At 39.1% G+C, this 20,175-nt stretch overlaps 1 protein-coding gene and 1 non-coding gene across 16 annotated transcripts in view; both read left to right on the top strand.

Annotated features, from left to right (window-relative positions):
• EIF4G3 (eukaryotic translation initiation factor 4 gamma 3) overlaps positions 1 to 20,175 on the top strand; it is a 206,002-nt gene that overhangs the window by 158,183 nt on the left and 27,644 nt on the right. For all 15 annotated transcript variants that reach the window (XM_032301197.1, XM_032301186.1, XM_032301185.1 and 12 more), the window contains 4 exons: positions 92 to 209; positions 2,310 to 2,530; positions 4,614 to 4,729; positions 12,354 to 12,526. In XM_032301197.1, the coding sequence (XP_032157088.1) occupies positions 92 to 209; positions 2,310 to 2,530; positions 4,614 to 4,729; positions 12,354 to 12,526 (628 nt within the window). The remainder of the gene's footprint in view (positions 1 to 91; positions 210 to 2,309; positions 2,531 to 4,613; positions 4,730 to 12,353; positions 12,527 to 20,175) is intronic.
• LOC116566676 lies at positions 12,904 to 13,067 on the top strand. The gene has a single exon (XR_004275960.1). It is a non-coding gene; the product is annotated as a U1 spliceosomal RNA (small nuclear RNA).

The raw sequence follows: 20,175 nt of genomic DNA, 5'->3' as shown, positions 1-20,175 counted from the left end.
TCTCAGGCCTCACCTAGGGATGCAAATGACTGATTATTTGCATTTTAGTCATGTGGTTTGTATTTTTTTTCTAAATCTTCAACACCTGTAGATGCCTTACGGTCAAGTGCTTCCAGTTTAAACAGATTCTCTGCCCTGCAACCTCCAGCACCTTCAGGGTCCACGCCATCCACGCCTGTAGAGTTTGATTCCCGAAGGACCTTAACCAGGTGAGAAGCCTACTTTTTGTATCTACTCAAAGCTGGCCTGCTTGCCAGTCTGTGTGGCAAGGTAGGAATAAGGATTTTGATTATAATCCTTACGGATGCATTTCTTTTATTCCTAAAGTTGATTTCCTTCTTTGATCTTCACACACTATAATTTCTAAGATAGGAACATAATTGGGTGGTGGATTTGGGATTGGATGGGAGGGAAGGGATTCTTAAGAAAGCTAGGCCCACCCAGACAGCACTGGAGGCATGTCTAGGGGCTCCCCACGCCAGTGCTCCAGATGCTGTAGAAGCACCTAGCATTCTGAAGCATGGGAATTAAAGAACATGACAGTCCACCCATACATTCATACATTTCTCTGTCACACTCTTGTTCACATTATATTTAAAGTTGTCCTTGAGTTTTTGCTAGTCTCCATATTTCATATCTTTCTACTTTTGCTTTTCTAGGATTGATACAGTCAAGTATTCTGTTGGCTGGTTTACATACAATGAATGGGGACCCTGTGGTGCAGTCACAGAAAATAACATTTTTACATAAGCACTTTCAGAACTGAAGTTTCTCTAAGCTCTAAAACTTTTTTTTTTTTTTAATTATTATGTTTTAGAGATAGCACCTTGCTGTGTTAACCCAGGCTGGCATTGAACTCCTGGCCTCAAGTGATCCTCTCGTCAGGCTTTTTATTATTGTAGTAATTTGATGAGGTAGATTTTTGTAAACTATGTTACTTACTCCCTTGACTTCTGAAACAGTTTACTTAGCACAGGTCAGCTTTTCTGGATGATTCAGATTGTCATTGAGTATCAGTTGTGGATCTTTGCCTTGTCATAAATTTCCGCTAATGATTCTGTGTCCTAAGCAGCTGTATATGTTCTTTCACAGTAGTTAGACCATTCTCCTGCCTGAGTCTCTCCTTTTCCCTTTTAATTTGCTGCTTCCAGTCTTCCATGGGCCAAGAAACTGTTTGTCCAGCTGGTTAGAATCGTGTAAAAGAAGACGAAATAGGGAAATATGGAGAGTCTCTCTTAAAAGGAATAAACTATATGGTATTAGCTAATCCAAGATAGCTTCTACTTGATTCTCAAATATTTTCCATATGTTTGAAATTTCTAAATAAAAAGATATATGGTAATCATAGTATTTCCCTTTCATTTATGTAACTTATACTTTCATCATTATTTTCTTTTTTCCTGAAAAATTTTCAAAACTAAAATAAGAAATTACTAAAATTTGGCCGGGCGCAGTGACTCACGCCTGTAATCCCAGCACTTTGGGAGGCCGAGGCAGGTGGATCACGAGGTCAAGAGATTGAGACCATCCTGGCCAACATGGTGAAACCCCATCTCTGTTAAAAATACAAAAAATTAGCTGGGTGTGGTGGCTCATGCCTGTAGTCCTAGCTACTGGAGTGGCTGAGGCAGGAGAATCGCTTGAACCCGGGAGGCGGAGGTTGCAGTGAGCTGAGATTGCACCATTGCATTTTAGCCTGGGCAGTAAGAGGGAAACTCCATCTCAAAAAAAACAAAAAACAAAAAAAGAAATTACCGGAATTATCACTGACTTTTTTTTTGAGACAGAGGCTCACTGTCGCCCAGGCTAGAGTGCAGTGGCGCAATCTTGACTCTGCAACTTCCTCCTCACAGGTTCAAGCAGTTCTCGTGCTTCAGCTTCCCAAGTAGCTGGGATTACAGGTGCCCACCACCATACCTGGCTAATTTTTGTATTATTAGTAGGGACAGGGTTTCACCTTGTTGCCCAGACTGGTCTTGAATTCCTGACCTCAAGTAATCCACCTGGCTCACCCTCCCAAAGTGCTGGGATTATGAGTGTGAGCCACCATGCCTGGCCACCACTGACATTTTTAAGTATTAATTAGTATCCCTTCAAAGAAAGTTAAAACATCTTAATAAATATTCCCTTTAAAGTACTCTTTTACTTGTTTGTTGAATAATTATACTTCGGAATATAATTGGTGCCTCACACATCTAGTGTTATCTGTGAAAAATTATTCTGCACACTTTCAGAAAGTCTTAGTTTTATTTTATAATTTGGGGTACATGTGCTTGTCTTTTTTAAAAAGTGTTGTTTTGTCTTTTAAGTCGTGGAAGTATGGGCAGAGAGAAGAATGACAAGCCCCTTCCATCTGCAGCAGCTCGGCCAAATACTTTCATGAGAGGTGGCAGCAGTAAAGACCTGCTAGACAATCAGTCTCAAGAAGAACAGCGGAGAGAGATGCTGGAGACCGTGAAGCAGCTCACAGGAGGCGTGGATGTGGAGAGGAACAGCACTGAGGCTGAGCGAAATAAAACAAGGGAGTCAGGTGAGAGACTTGGCTTAAGCAGATGCAGATGCACATTTGGGGTTTAAATTTGGAAGGAAAATAAAAATGAGACTCTGCCTGAGTACATTTTAGAATCAACACATGATAGCAACACGTACCAGCATCTGAAGAGTTAAAGGGCACTTCATAGTTTTGTAACAGTTCTCATTCCCTAGGTCTACCTTTCCTCAACAGTTTATAAATTTTCTCTTTTTTCAATTAAATGTTATGGTGAGGAGGTCCTCCTGCTGTATTTTAAGTAGTCTGAGTTTCTTATAAGTCCCCTTAACATCTCACATTTTACATTGCTGTTAGAGTGTGTATGCTGTGGAGAGCCCCTCAAATGTGTGAAAATTCTCACATTATTGAGCCACTGCAGACAAACCAAAGAGAAGGTATTAGGTTGTCTTTAATTGCCCTCCTCTTCCTTGGTAACCTGTTGTTTTTGTATGTATTTTAGCATGTATGTACTTAAAGGACTTACTGAGATAATGCTCTAAAAATTGCTTCATGTATTTAACCTCTGTTTCAGTTTCCCTGTCTGTTAAATGGAATAAGTTTTACCTACCTTTTCAGAATAGTGTGAAGATTAAATAAGAGGTTGATACATGTAAATACTTAGAACAATATCTGATAAATACAACGTTTTCAAAAAGTATTAGATGGGATGATGATAGCAATGGAAAACTGTTTAAATTGAAGATAATTTTCAGCCTCTTTAAAATATTAATCATGAAGTAATACTGGTTGTTTTTAGTATTTATATAGCCTTCTGATTTGTTTCACTATTTGAATTGTTTTTCTATATAGATTTCAGAGACAAATTGAAATGTCTTCTCCCAATTGGTGTAACTTGAAATAATATAGCTTTAAGGAAATGTGGCTTTTTAAAAAACCTGTGCTATACTTTTTAAATATAACAGGATAGGACATGAAAATATCTTGTGTGTAGTGAATATTGTAGCACAGCTGCCCTATGTGTTTTTATTGTCTGGTTTATTTGTTCATTCACCAGATGCACAGTGAGTGTGCGGCACTTGATTCCTGTTCTCAGCCTTCAGTCTGCTGAGTCAGAAAACCCTTTTTTAGTCATTCCACTAAAGATAAAAACTGAAAAAGGTGCTATGAAGGGAAGGAATTTAGTTCTAAGGAAACACTTAGAACTATCTGGTACCAAGGAATTATGTAGAATTGGGGTAAGGGGAGGTTTCCTTCATCTGCAAGGACCAGTGGGAATGAAACAGGTTTGTAGGCAGGGATGGATGTGAATCAGAGGGAAAGAGCACTCCAGATGGGATCACTCACTATGAGCAAAGCTGTAGTAGGAGCAGCCATGGTTTGTTCAAGCAACCGCCCAATATCAGTGTGGTTCAAGCTTGGTGGTGAGCAGGGCCTGACCTGTGTAGGATTGTAGGATTGTGAAGACCTCGTGTACTCTTCATCATTGAAGCAATGGGGAGCAATCATAATATAGAAAGGAAGAAAAAAGCTCTAATTAGGAAAGTTTATCATGTTCCTAAATCTTGTTCATTGTTATTGTGAATTACAATGTTACTTAGTGCATATCTATTCTAAAACAAAAGGTTTCTATATTCTGTTTTTGTCTATTAAATGTAATCTATTCAGCCAGGTGTAGTGGCACACGACTATAATCCCAGCACTTTGGGAGGCCAAGGTGGGCAGATCATGAGGTCAAGAGATTGAGACCATTCTGGCCAACATGATAAAACACTGTCTCTACTAAAAATACAAAAAAAAAAAAAAAAAAAAAAAAGCTGGGCATGGTAGCACGTACCTATAATCCCAGCTACTTGGGAGGCTGAGGCAGGAGACTCCCTTGAACCTGGGAGGTGGAGGTTTCAGTGAGCCAGATCACACCACTGCACTCCAGCCTGGCGACAGAGCAAGACTCTGTCAAATAAATGAATGAATGAATGAATGAAGTCTATTATATTGTATCTATTAAATGCCTTTACTGTAAAAAAAAAAAAATACGTAATATTGTCAACCATAATCTCACTATTTTAATAGTAATTTTTAAATGTTTACTTTTTCCTCTTTTTTTAATTGGCCTCACTAATAGCAAAACCAGAAATTTCAACAGTGTCAGCTCCTGACAAGCCTGCATTATCAGAAGAGGAAATGGAGAGGAAGTCCAAATCTATCATTGATGAATTCCTACACATTAATGATTTTAAGGTAAATAAGATTAAAACACAAAGTCCCTTGACAGTATATAATAACTTGGTTCTGGTCTAAATCAGGTGTCATTGTGAACTGATAAGACTTAGATTGAGTAATCCAAGTCCTACGCAATTCAGGTTGCTTAATGCTGATGCATTTATGCCAAATACTGTCTTTTAATTTGATACTATAATTTACAACATAGAGTGGTGGGCAGAGAGAATGAGTACCAATTCATCCCCTCTAAGAGAAAACCAAATTGACTTCAATATTAAGGAACAAAACAACACATTGTCACTATGAAGCATTTCTGGCACCCTGTATATAGCTGTCATGGTCTTTGTTTTTTGAGACAGAGTCTTGCTCTGTTGCTTAGGCTCAAGTGCAGTGGCACGATCTTGGCTCACTGCAATCTCCACCTCCCTGGTTCCAGCAATTCTCCTACCTCAGCCTTCTGATTAGCTGGGACTACAGACACCCATCACCACACCCAGCTAATTTTTGTATTTTTAGTAGAGGCAGGGTTTCACCATTTTAGCCAGGCAGGTCGCAAACTCCTGACCTCAAATGATCCAGCCACCTTGGCCTCCCAAAGTGCTGGGATTACAGACATGAGCCACCACACCTGGCCTGTCATCATCTTTATATAATAATACTATCGTCATTCTCATTTTAATATTGAAATATGGCCAGCATTACTTTTTCTTTATTTCATAAAACTGAGGCATAAAGAGACAAGCAAGATGCCAGGACAGCCAAGTCAGAGATTTCAAGACAAGGCTTTGAATTTGCCCTTCTTTAACCTTTACCTTCTCTTTGATCTTCATTTTGAGATACTAGTGAATAAGACATACCTGACCTCATGCGGCAGAGACAAACCGTAAACAAATAATTCCACCAGCAGTTACTTAAATTGTAGTTATAATAAGTGCTGGTAGACCTATAGTTCTTATGAGAAATCCATTAATGGGATCTAATTAAGTGATCTGAGGTCAGGAAAGACTAATCCTTTAAAACAGTCTTGTCTGTTAAAATATTTGTCAGATATATTAACTACTTTTGCTGCTTTGGCACTATATTATTAAAAATTCTTTCAAGATCACTTGTTTTCTTGGCCTGGTGCAGAGGCTCATGCCTGTAATCCCAGCACCTTGGGAGGCTGAGGCAGGAGGATCACTTAAGCTCAGGAGTTCGAGAGCAGCCTGGGCAACATGGCAAAACCCTGTCTCTACAAAAAATACAAAAATTAGCCGGGTGTGGTGGCATGCATCTGTAGTCCCAGCTACTTGGGAGGCTGAGATGGGAGGATCACTTGAATCCCAGGAGGCAGAGGTTGCAGTGAGCTGAGGTTGTCCCCCTGCATTCCAGCCTGGGTGACAGAGTGAGACCTTGTCTCAAGAAAAAAAAAGAAAGAAAATATTACTTGTTTTCTTTACAGTATAATCATCATCTGCTTTGTATAACACAAAAATCACTTTGGTTATCTATAGTTGAATCTTCTAAAACCTTCAAGCCTTTGAAATTGTCCAAAATCCAGAAGAAGTAGAAGGAAGTTTTTGATGATGAGTGAGGTGGAGATGAATGCTTTGCAGAAACCATTGGAAATGTACCACAGTAAATGAACATTAACTGGAAATAGCCAAGGAATAAACCTGATATACTATGATTCGTCAGTTAGCTTCCTGGAAAATTAGGGGTATTATAAGTTGGCAGCATAGCCTTTTCCTTGCATGGAAGTAGGGAAATGTGAACAAATTGCAAAAAAAAATTAGAATGGCCAAGGAAGATGAAATGCCAAGACAGTAAGGAAGAAAACAGTGGAGATTGGCTTCAGACATAATTTGAAGGATGTACAAAGTCAATGAATGACCCTTTGAAAGGGGAATATATGATCCTGTGATGAACTGGAGGTATAGGGAGAAAAAAAGACCTTAGTAATACCTAAAGAGTGCAGTAAGAGGACTCTTCGGAGAATCATGAGCCCTAGGCCAGGCCTGCAGTACAGAAGGGACATAGTCGTTATGTCTTTAGAATTTCATTGTGCAGTGTACAAAGCAACTGTGCCTGCAGTATGGTAAAAAGAACCAGGTATTAACTTTGGATGTTTATTGACTGTGTCAGGTGCTGTTGCACATACTTGGTATGTATTAGTTTGTATCGTCCTTGTAATGTTCTCCTGAATTGATATTATTATACACATTTTTATAGATAAGGAAACTGAGGTGCAAAGATGTAAAGCAACTTGTTCAAAATCTTTGTGCTAGTAAGTGGCAGATTGAGGATCCAAAGCTAAGCTTCTAGCTTCAGAGGAGAAAATGCTTTATCTCCTTGCCTTTAGGGTATCAGTATGTCAGGCTAAATACTTAAAGAGCTGATCTTAAGTTTTTTTTCCAAATATCTTCCTAGCAGGTGCTATTGTTTTTAACAGTAATTCAAATTAATATTTATGGAGGCTTTATTTTGTGCCTGGCACTGTCCCAAGGGGTGTGTGTGTGTGTGTGTGTGTGTGTGTGTGTATTATACATTTCTCACAGTAATCCTAGGAAGTTAAGCCTGAGAGATTACGTTAAACTCCTAAACTCATACAGTGGTAAGTGTATGAACCAGGTTCAACCTCCATCTGACTTTACCAAGTATGTTTTTAGCCTCTATGCTATATATTTATTGAACATCTAAAATGTGCCAGTCACATTTTAGGGGTTATGACTGAGTATACCATATTTGTAGTGAGCAACATAGTCTGCTTCTGTGGAGCTTACATTCCAGTGGGGAGATACAGACAAGTCTGGCCCTAAGATAGGTAGTAAATTAATAAACAATAGCTACCAAAAAAAAATTTTCAGTGCCAAAAACTAAAACTATGTGATGTGATGAAGTGAGAAAAGACAGGAGGTATCATTTCAACTGAAAGCTCAAAGTCAAGAAGTAGCAAACCATGAGAAAATGAGATGAAAGGGCAAGGTTATGAACTCCTATGACATTATGAATATCATGATATAACTGGAAGCATTACCCTTGAGAACCAGCACAAGACAAGAATGCCTTCTTTCACCACTCCTATTCAACACAGTATTGGAAGTTCTGTCCAGGATAATCAGGCAAGAAAAATAAATAAAGCATATTGATATAGGAAGAGAGGCATAAAGAGACAAGCAATATGCCAGGTCAGACAGCCAAGTCAGAGATTTGAAGACAAGGAAGAGAGGAAGTCAAACTCTCCCTGTTTGCAGATGACATAAACCTATATCTAGAAAACCCCATCATCTCAGCCAAAAGCTTCTTAAGCTGATAAGCAACTTCAGCAAAATCTCAGGATACAAAATTAATGTGTAAAAACACTAGCATTCGTATTTACCAATAACAGTCAAGCTGAAAGCCAAATCTGGAATGAACTTCCATTCACAATTACCACAAAAAAAATAAAATACCTAGGAATACAGTTAACAAGGGAAGTGAAGGATCTCTACAAGGAGAACTACAAACCACTATTCAAAGAAATCAGAGATGACACAAACAAATAGAAAAACGTTCCATGCTCATGGATAGGAAGAATCACTATCATGAAAATGGCCATACTGCCCAAAGTAATTTATAGATTCAGTGCTATTCTCATTAAACTACCATTGACGTTCTTCACAGAACTAGAAAAAAACTACTTAAAAATTCATATAGAACCAAAAAAGCCCAAATAGCCAAGGCAGTTGTAAGCAAAAGAACAAAACTGGAGGTGTCACACTTCCCTACTTATATTACAGGGCTACAGTAACCAAAACAGCATGGTGTAGTACAATAACAGACACATAGATCAGTGGAACAGAATAGAGAACCCAGAAATAAGACTACACACCTACAACTATCTGATCTTCAACAAACCTGACAAAAACAAGCAGTGGGGAAAGGATTCCCTTTTTAAGAAATGGTGCTGGGATACCCAGCTAGCCATATGGAGAAAATTGAAACTGGATACTTTCTTTATTACCATATACAAAAATCAACTCAAGATGGATTAAAATGTAAAACTCAAAACTATAAAGAAGAAAACTTACACAATACCATTCAGGACATAGGCACAGGCGAAGATTTCATGATGAAGATGCCAAAAGCAATTGCAACAAACACAAAAATTGATAAATGGGATCTAATTAAACTACAGAGTTCTGCACACACAAAACTGTCGATCAACAGAATAAACAGACAACTTATAAAATGGGAGAAGATGTTTGCAATCTATGTATCAAAGTCTTCTGTCCAGCATCTATAAGGAACTTAAACAAATTTATAAAAAAGAAACCCCATGAAAAAGTGGACAAAGGACATGAACAGACAGTACTCAAAGGAAGACATACATGTGGCCACCAATCATAAGGAAAAAAAGCTGAACATAACTGATTATTAAAGAAATGCATATCAGAACCACAGTGAGATACCATCTAATACCAATCAGAGTGGCTATTATTAAAAAGTCAAAAAATAATAGATGTTGGTGAGGTTGTGGAGAAAAAGGTACACTTTATTTTTTTTTTTTTTTTTTTTTTAATTTGAGACAGAGTCTAGCTCTGTCACCCAGGCTGGAGTGCAGTGGCATGATCTCAGCTCACTGAAACCTCCGTCTCCTGGATTCAAGCGATTCTCCTGCCTCAACCTCCCCAGTAGTTGGAATTACCAGTGCCTGCCATCATGACCAGCTAATTTTTGTGTTTTTAGTAGAGATGGGGTTTCACTGTGTTGGCCAGGCTTGTCTTGAACTCCTGACCTCAAGTGATCTGCCTGCCTTGGCCTACCAAAGTGCTGGGATTACAAGTGTGAGCCACCATGCCTGGGCTGAAAAAGGCACACTTTTACACTGTTGGGAGTGTAAATGAGTTCAACCATTGTGGAAGACAGTATGGCAATTCCTGAGAGACCTAGAGACAGAAATACCATTTGATTCAGCAATCCCATTACTGGCTGTATACCCAGAGGAATATAAATTGTTCTCTTTATAAGAGAACATATGTTCATTGCAGCACTATTCACAATAGCAAAAATGTGATCAACCTAAATGCCCATCAACGATGGACTGGGTAAAGAAAATGTGGCACATAGACACTATGAAACATTATCCAGCCATAAAAAGGACTGAGATCATGTCCTTTGCAGGGACATGGATGGAGCTAGAGGCCATTATCCTTAGCCAACTAATGCAGAAACGGAAAAGCAAATACCTCAGATTCTCACTTATAAATGGGAGCTAAATGATGAGAACACATGGATAGGTAGAGGGGAACAACACACACCGGGGCCTGCTGGCAGGCAGAAGGTAGAAGGAGAGAGAGGATCAGGAAAAATAACTAATGGATATTAGGCTTAGTATTTGGGTGATGAAATAATTTGTACAACAAACCCCCATGACACACATCTACCTATGTGGCAAACCTGCACATTTTGCACATGTACCCTGAACTTAAAAGTTTAAAAACCATGATACAGTTAATTGACCCTTTATGCAAGCACAGTGAATGAATTCTCATTAGAAGACATTTAATCACTAAGGATTGGGTTTTTTTTATTATTTATTATTTATTTTTATTTTATTTTATTTTATTTTATTTTGAGACAGAGTCTCACTCTGTCACCCAGGCTAGAGTGCAGATGGCTTGATTTCAGCTCACTGCAACCTCCAGCTCCCAGATTGAAGCAATACTCTTGCCTCAGCCTCCCAAGTGGCTGGGATTACAGGCACATGCCACCACCACGCCCAGCTAATTTTTGTATTTTTGGTATAGACGAGGTTTCACCTTGTTGACCAGGCTGGTCTCGAGCTCCTGACCTCAAGCGATCTGCCCACCTTGGCATCCCAAAGTGCGGGGATTATGGGTGTAAGCCACTATGCCCGGCCTGAGGATTTAATATTTGCATTCATTTGCAGGCCCTTTTCAAAAGACATAACAGTGATGTTGATTGGCTTAAAATGAGGTTAAAAACCCCAAAAGGGACCAGGTACTAAGCATGAGTGGTAATTTATTTAACAAACTAAGAATGTGTGTGAGGTGCAGATGTGGCCAGAAACAAAAGGGAATCAGGTTCATTAAAAGCATATATAAGGAACCATTTTACAGCTGGTCAGGGTGACTCACACCTGTAATCCCAGCATTTTGGGAGGCCGAGGTGGGCAGATCACCTGAGGTCAGGAGTTTGAAACTAGCCTGGCCAACATGGTGAAACCTTATCTCTACTAAAAATACAAAATTAGCAGGGCATGGTGGCACATGCCTGTAATCTCAGCTACCTGGGAGGCTGAGGCAGGAGGATCTCTTGAACCTCTGAGGCAGAGGTTTCTGTGAGCCGAGATTGTGCCATTACACTCCAGCCTGGGTGACAAGAGTGAAACTCTGTCTCAAAAAGAAGAAAGAAACCATTTTATGTGATAATTGTATTGAATATTTCAAAAATGGCAATGTCATGAAAAGACAAGAAAGAACCATTTTAGATTAAAGGACTCAGCAACAAAAAGCTGTATTAGACATTTAGAGACAGCTGTGGAAATTTGAATATGTACTATATATCAAATATTTTTATTGACATTATTATATCAATAGTAAATTGCTTGGACATTTAGAAAGAAACTAACAATTGAATCTAAATCAAAGTTAAGATGGATAATTGTATATTGTATGACTCTTAATTTCTCTGTAGGCTTGAAATTTTGTTAGATAAAAAGTTAATGTTGGGGAGGTATTAAATAAAGGAGCAGGGAGGAAAAAGTGACAGTGGTGAGACACCTAGATGAGCCTCCTCCCTTCTACATCTGGTCATCACCCTTCCTACCTACATCCCCCCCCCTTGGAAGAGCTACTTTGCTTCAAAGGTTGAACCAAAAGATTTTGAATTCCGGGGCACCAGACTAATTTGCACTAGCTGAGAGCAGAGAGGTACACTGCTTTATTGATATTTCAGCAACTCTGGCTGACCAGCTTTCACCCTTCAGACCAAAGATACTGACTTGGCTGGATTACTGTATAGTAAACACCAGTTAACAAGCACAAATTAAGAAGCACACCACAAGAATTTACTAAAAGGATTTTAATGCTTAACCTAACCATATCACTTAATTTTAACTTTCATATGAAGGAAGATCTTTTTCATTGAAGATTATACAAATACTAACCTACCCAGGGACAGTAACCTCAGTTCACTCATTAAAACTTTTGAATTATGACATTGAATTTTTATTTCGTAATATACCATTTTTAATTTTTTAAATAAGTGATTATAAAATAAATATTATGTAGAAAAATACATTTGACTCTGGGCCTTTGATATTTAATACAATGTTAAACTAAATGTGTTAACTTTGTGAAGATGCATTATTTTTTATAATTTTTCATTTATAAAAACAATTCTCTGGTAAAAACAGGAAAACCAAGACAAATTCTAAAAGAGCCATAATGCTCTTTTTTAATATGACTTTTAATATTGCCCATATCAGACTGCAATTTACTGAGTTGTATATTATGTTAAAGAGATAGAAACTTAAAATATGAAAACTGTCTTGTTCATAGAGCTTTCTACTGATTCTTTTATAAGTAAAAGATTTATCTTAACATTCTGGTAACACTATCCAGATTTTGGAGTAAGCCTTTCTTTGCTGTTTGAACAGGAAGCCATGCAGTGTGTGGAAGAGCTGAATGCCCAGGGCCTGCTACATGTTTTTGTGAGAGTGGGAGTGGAGTCCACCCTGGAAAGGAGCCAGATCACCAGGGATCACATGGGCCAACTACTTTATCAGCTGGTACAGTCAGAAAAACTCAGCAAACAGGACTTTTTCAAAGGGTCAGTATCTTCTTCAAGAGTAGTATTCGGTTACTAGGCTCTTGGATACCAGTTAATTTTTGAAGTACTTACCTCTTTAAGTATTTAGTTTTTTCCATAGATAAAAATTGTATCCACTGTAATATGTCGATATGATGCAATTAATATATGGATAATATGCTGGTTGATGTGATTGATGACATTTTGTAGATTGTGCTAGGGCATAAAGGTTATCTTTTGGTTTTCTGTATATTATTGTTTGATCTCTATCATGATGTAAGTAAGGTAGCAGAGACCCCTTAGCCTCAGGGAAACTCTGAGGCCTTTAGCAGCCCATTTACATGTGATCCCCAAATGAATTTTGAGGAAAGAAGCTTTTCTTTATGAGAACAATCCTAATACTTACCTGGCAGGGGAGATACCATGATCACGAAGATGGTTTTCCCAGGGTGAGGCTTATCCATATCTCTCTGGATGTGCTGACCCCTGCGATTTCCCCAAATGTGGGAAACTCGACTGCATGATTTGTGGTAGTGGGGGACTGTGTTCGTGCTTTCCCCGGCTTAAAAAAAAAAAAAATCCTAAAAAATCGTCTTAAATTTAAAAACCTTATTCTTTTAATAAACAATGGTTATTTTGGCCAGGAAGCACTTGTCTGCGCAATCTAGCATCATGGAAAAGGATATGTAACTAGATGTTCTTAATGATATAGTCTGTTTCAGGTTGGTTTCATTATGATTCTTGTCATTGGATGATTTGATGAGGTCTGCCTGTCATTGGTGGTGAATCCTCATTTGATCAGGTTCTTGTATATTTGTTCTTGATATACCATCATCACAAGTGCATGGATCAGGTTTCTTGTGGTTCAGCCGCAAAGTCTTACCCAGGCATAGGCTGTATAATCAGTGTTTAAAGTGAAAATTGCATTGGTAAAAAGTGTTGTTTTAGGAGCCATGTTGTATCAAATATAAACACAGAATCACACCCAGCACTAACAGATGCCCACTCTCTAAGAGAACAGCAAATAGGATCTCCTAAGCTCTGGACATTCGATTTACATCTGCCATCTCATCTTCAACTGGATGTATGCTTATTGAATCAAGTGGCAGTAAGAATTCTGCACTACTTGTAATTTTCCTCTTTGAATTTTTTTTTGTCAAGCTCATAATCTCATAATTAAATGTACGTGTGATGAAATGTCACTGTATATTTTTCTTTAATCTTTTCATATATGGCCATTCTTTTAGAATAAGGTAACCATTATATGTCGTTGGCCGGGTGCAGTGGCTCACACCTGTAATCCCAGCACTTTGGGAGGCCGACGTGGGGAGATCACAGGGTCAGAAGACTGAGACCATCCTGGCTAACATGGTGAAACCCATCTCTACTAAAAATACAAAAAATGGGCCAGGCGAGGCGGCACACACCTGTAATACTAGCTACCTGGGAGGGCAAGGCAGAAGAATTGCTTGAACCCAGGAAGCAGAGGTTGCAGTGAGCCAGGATTGTGCCACTGCACTCCAGCCTAGGCAACAGAACGAGACTCCATCTCAAAGAAAAAAAGTTTTCTTATAGGCTGGGCACCATGGCTCACACTTGTAATCATAGCACTTCGGAAGACTGAGGCGGGAAGATTGCTTGAGCCTGGGAGTTTTGAGACCAGCCTGGGCAACATGGTGAAACTCCACATATACTAAAAATATATAAATCAGCTGGGCATGGTGGTGTGTACCTGTAGTTCCAGCTACTTGGGAGGCTGAGGTGAAATAATTGATTGAGTCGGGGAGGTAAAGGCTGTACTGAGCCATGATCAAGCCACTATACTCCAGTGTAGGTGGCAGAATGAGATCCTGTCTGGAAAAAAAAAAAAAGAGTTTTCTTTCAGCAATAAGCTAGCTTGCTCTGAATTCAGTAAATGACTAGATTAAGGCCATCTGAACCAGTTAACTTGGTAAGAAACTTTGGCAAAAGTTGCTGTGATTATTGGCTTTTAAGGCCAGGATGGTTTCCCAGTTTTAAAAGAGAAACCTGCAGTTCACTCCAATAACTAGCCAGTGCAAACAGTAAGAGCAAACGAAGGCATGTACACCCTCACAATCAGATATTGAATGTGGTCCTCCCAGCAGACTTGAAACTATAGTTTCCGGAAATTACTGTTGGAGTGACAAGAATATCCATTTAAATAGTTACTTATTACCCAGGTATTATGATATATTCCTCAGAAAATTCTGGAAATGATATTGGTAAGTTATCATTTACCATTTTCTGTTTCTTCAAACTACACTCAGAAGTTGATTTATATCTATAAAGATCCCAGGACGTGTAGTCTACCTTTATCGGCTAAAACTGAACTTGTGAGATACTAGCTTAGTTTCTAGGGTATCTCAGACATTTGCATTTCTCCGTTTGTGGGATTGAAGAAAAAGTATTATATCCAGACATGGTGGCTACATTTTTGTTATTGGTAGTAAAATTGCTGTTGTAAGCAATAACTACCACACTACCACCTTTTATTTTATTTATTTATTTATTTTTTTGAGACAGAGTTTCACTCATGTTACCCAAGCTGGAGTGCAATGGCGCGATCTCGGCTCACCGCAACCTCCGCCTCCTGGGTTCAGGCAATTCTCCTGCCTCAGCCTCCGCAGTAGCTGGGATTACAGGCACGCACCACCATGCCCAGCTAATTTTTTTGTATTTTTAGTAGAGACCGGGTTTCACCATGTTGACCAGGATGGTCTCGATCTCTTGACCTTGTGATCCACCCGCCTCGGCCTCCCAAAGTGCTAGGATTACAGGCGTGAGCCACCGCGCCCGGCACTACCTTTTATTTTGATGTAAAATGAGGTTAACACTCTGTGTCTCAGCAGTTACTTCATGTTTCACCATATCTGCTGCCTTCTGCAGCTGGAGGTAGTGCGGTGTCTCCAGGCCAAGCTTTTCATACTTAGTTAGACCTAACCAGCCTTGGACCTTAGACCAAGACATGTGAAAGTTGTACCATTTTATTCTAAATGGAGAGGACTGACAATTTAGTGCCCACCTTAGAGGGAAATGTGGGGATAGCGTCATGTCAGTGTCCACCAAGAGCCTTCCTGCAAGTAGATTCGAATTTCAAAATCCCTTCTAAAACCTGAGTTATAAATGGCTCATACTGTCCAGAGAGGCCATTTCATTGGACCCATGAAGATACCCTGTTTCTTTATTCTTTACCTACAAAGATAGTGTTGTCCTTTCATAGTGTTGTGGAAGAGCCTCTGAGGTCAGCTTCTTTGGGTGCTGCTACTGCTTAGATGTCAACTTCGGAAACCTCGCCAAGCCAATGATAACTCTGGGAAGGTTAGAAAGCAGAAAGCTTCCCTGTATACTGGTCTCTGGTGAGATAGCTACTAATCTGCCATTTCTCCCTATAGTTCTCTTCAGAGTATGTACTGCTGCAAGGTAGTAAAATAGACAAAAGTTTCAAACAGGCTTTATGAATATAGTTTTTGGCTCCTTTGGAATTTTCCTTACAAGATGTTATAAATTGCACTACGTAAAATATACCTCCACAAAGATAACATCAAGCCATGCTCCTGATATTTTCAGAACTAAATACTAAATGTAAATCTAAATCTTTATGGCACAAATTAGGTCAGTAGGTAGATAGGTAGAAGTATTATTGTATAGGTACATGCACTTCAAATAGTGTGTTGATACAGTCTTTTTATATCATGATTTCAGAAAACTTTTTTTTTTTTGAAACTGAGTCTCGCTCTGTCACCCAGGCTGGAATGCAATGGTATGATCTTGGCTCACTGCAACCTCCGCCTCCTGGGTTTAACCAATTCTCCTGCTTCAGCCTCCAGAATAACTGGGATTACAGGCGCATGCCACTACACCCAGCTAATTTTTTGTATTTTTAGTAGAGATGGGGGTTTCACCACCTTGACCAGGTTGGTCTCAAACTCCTGACCTCCGGTGATCTGCCTGCCTTGGCCTCCCAAAGTGCTGGGATTACAGCTGTGAGCCACCACATCCAGCCCCAGAAAGTTTCTTTTAAAAAACTGCCTGGTAAATATAGTTGAGTTCAATTTGCTATTCATCACAGAATTGGAATGACTTTGAAAGCATAATAAGGAAATGAATACCAAGATAGTAAAAATTAGAGTGGACAATAGACACAAAATATGTACCCTACAGGGAGATTGATGCATTAATAATTCACTTTGGGAGCAGTTTGTTGGAGAGGAAATTCTTATCTCTGCCTTGACTACTTTTCTGGAACTTTTATTACTGCTTACTGCAATTCTACATTGATAAAAGACCCTACATAAGCTGGACACAGTGACTCACACCTGTAATCTCAGCTACTAGGGAGGCTAAGGTGGGATGATAGCTTGAGGCCAGGAGGTCAAGGCCTGGCCAACACAGCAAGACCCCAACTCTTAAAAAAATTAGTTGTGCCGGATCTCTCGGCAGAAACCCTACAAGCCAGAAGAGAGTGGGGGCCGATATTCAACATCCTTAAAGAAAAGAACTTTCAACCTAGAATTTCATATCCAGCCAAACTAAGCTTCATAAGCAAAGGAGAAATAAAATCCTTTACGGACAATCAATTGCTGAGAGATTTTGTCACCACCAGGCCTGCCTTACAAGAGCTCCTGAAAGAAGCACTAAACATAGAAAGGAACAACCAGTACCAGACACTCCAAAAATGTACCAAATGGTAAAGACCATCGACACAATGAAGAAACTGCATCAACTAACAGGCAAAACAACCAGCTGGCATCAAAATGGCAGGATCAAACTCACACATAACAATATTAACCTTAAATGTAAATGGGCTTAATGCCCCAATCAAAAGAGACAGACTGGCAAATTGGTTAAAAAGTCAAGAACCATCTGTGTTCTGTATTTCGGAATCCCATCTCACGTGCAGGGACACACTTAAGCTCAAAATAAAGGGATGGAGGAAGATTTACCAAGCAAATGGAGAGCCAAAAAAAAGTAGGAGTTGCCGCCTAGTCTCTGATAAAATGGACTTTAAACCAACAAAGATGAAAAGAGACAAAGAAGGGTATTACATAATGGTAAAAGGATCAATGTAACAAGAAGAACTAATGATCCTAAATATATAGGCACCCAATACAGGAGCACCCAGATACATAAAGCAAGTTCTTAACGATCTACAAAGAGACTTGGACTCCACACAATAGTTGTGTGAGACTTTAACACTCCACTGTCAATACTAGATCTACAAAACAGAAAAGTAACAAGGATATCCAGGACTTGAACTTGGATCTGGACCAAGTAGACCTAATAGACATCTACAAAACTCTCCACCCCAAATCCACAGAAGATACATTCTTCTCAGCACCACATCGCACCTACTGTAAAATTGACCACATAATTGGAAGTTGGCCACTCCTCAGCAAATGCAAAAGAGTGGAAATCATAACAAACAGTCTCTCAGACCACAGTGCAATCAAATTAGAACTCAGGATTAAGAAATTAACTCGGAACCTCATGATTTCATGGAAACTGAACAACTGGCTCCTGAATGTTGACTGGATAAACAATGAAATAAAGGCAGAAATAAAGATGTTCTTTGAAACCAACAAGAACATACCAGAATCTCTGGGACACATTTAAAGAGGTGTCTAGAGGGAAATTTATAGCAATAAATGCCCACATGAGAAGCGAGGAAAGATCTAAAATCGACGTCCTATCATTAAAATTGAAAGAGCTAGAAGAGCAAGATCAAAAAATCTCAAAAGCTACCATAAGACAAGAAATAAATAAGATCAGAGCAGAACTGAAGGAGATAGAGACACAAAAAATCCTTCAAAAAAAATCAATAAACCCAGGAGCAGGTTTTTTGAAAAGATCAAAAAAATAGACTGCTAGCTAGATTAATAAAAGAGAGAAGAATCCAATAGATGCAATAAAAAATGATAAACAGGATATCATCACCGATTCCACAGAAATACAAACTACCATCAGAGATTACTACAAACAACTCTATGCACATAAACCAGTAAACTTGGAAGAAATGAATAAATTCCTGGACACTTACACCCTCCCAAGCCTAAACTAGGAAGAAATTGAAACCCTGAATAGACCAATAACAAAGGCTGAAGTTGAGGCAGCAATTAATAGCCTACCAAGCAAAAAAAGCCCAGGTCCAGATGGGTTCACAGCCAGATTCCACCAGACATACAAAGAGGAGCTGGTACCACTCCTTCTAAAACTATTCCAAACAATCCTAAAAGAGGGAATCCTTCCCAAATCATTTTATGAGACCAACATCATCCTGATACCAAAACCCGGCAGAGACTCAACAAAAAAAGAAAACTTCAGGCCAATATCCATGATGAACATAGATGCAAAAATCTTCAATAAAGTACTGGCAAACCGATTGCAACGGCACATCAGAAAGCTTATCCATCATGATCAAGTAGACTTCATCCCAGGGAGGCAAGGCTAGTTCAACATACTAGCCTGAACGTAATCCACCACATAAACAGAACCAAAGACAGAAACCACATGATTATCTCAATAGATGCAGAGAAGGCCTTCGACAAAATTCAACAGCCATTTATGCTAAAAACTCTCAATAAACTTGTTATGGATGGAACGTGTCTCAAAGTAATAAAAGCTATTTACGACAGACTCACAGCCAGTATCATACTGAATGGGCAAAAACTGGAAGCATTCTCTTTGAAATCTGGCACTAGACTAGGATGCCCTCTCTCACCACTCCTTCCTATTGGAAGTTCTAGCCAGAGCAATCAGGCAAGAAAAAGAAATAAAGGGTATTCAGTTAGGAAAGGAGGAAGTCAAATTGTCTCTATTTGCAGATGACATGATTATATATTTAGAAGACCCCATTGTCTCAGCCCAAAATGTCCTTAAACTGATAAGCAACTTCAGCAAAGTCTCAGGATACAAAATCAAAGTGCAGAAATCACAAGCATTCCTATACACCAGTAACAGACTAACAGAGAGCCAAATCAAGAGCAAACTCCCATTCACAGTTGCTACAAAAAGAATAAAATACCTAGGAATACAACTAACAAAGTATATAAAGGGCCTCTTCAAGGAGAACTACAAACCACTGCTCAAGGAAATAAGAGAGGACACAAACAGATGGAGAAACATTCCATGCTCATGGTTAGGAAGCATCAATTTAGTGAATTGGTCATACTGCCCAAAGTAATTTATAGATTCAGTGCTATCCCCATCAAGCTACCAAAGACTTTCTTCACAGAACTGGAAAAAAACACCTTGAACTTCATATGGAAGCAAAAGAGAGCCCACATAGCCAAGGCAATCCTACGCAAAAAGAACAAAGCTGGAGGCATCACGCTAGCTGACTTCAAACTATGCTACAAGGCTACAGTAATCAAAACAGCATGGTACTGGTACTGAAATGAGATGTAGACCAATGGAACAGAACAGAGGCCTCGGAGGCAACGCCACACATCTACAACCATCTGATCTTTGACAAACCTGACAAAAACAAGCAATGGGGAAAGGATTCCCTGTTTAATAAATGGTGTTGGGAAAACTGGCTAGCCATGTGCAGAAAGCAGAAACTGGACCCCTTCCTGACACCTTACACTAAAATTAACTCCAGATGGATTAAAGACTTAAACATAAGATCTAACACCATAAAAACCCTAGAA

Source organism: Sapajus apella, unplaced genomic scaffold, assembly GCF_009761245.1.
Source record: "Sapajus apella isolate SASKATOON/1434 unplaced genomic scaffold, GSC_monkey_1.0 scaffold43, whole genome shotgun sequence".
Taxonomy (NCBI): Eukaryota; Metazoa; Chordata; class Mammalia; order Primates; family Cebidae; genus Sapajus; species Sapajus apella.
This window is presented reverse-complemented; position numbering and strand designations above follow the sequence as displayed.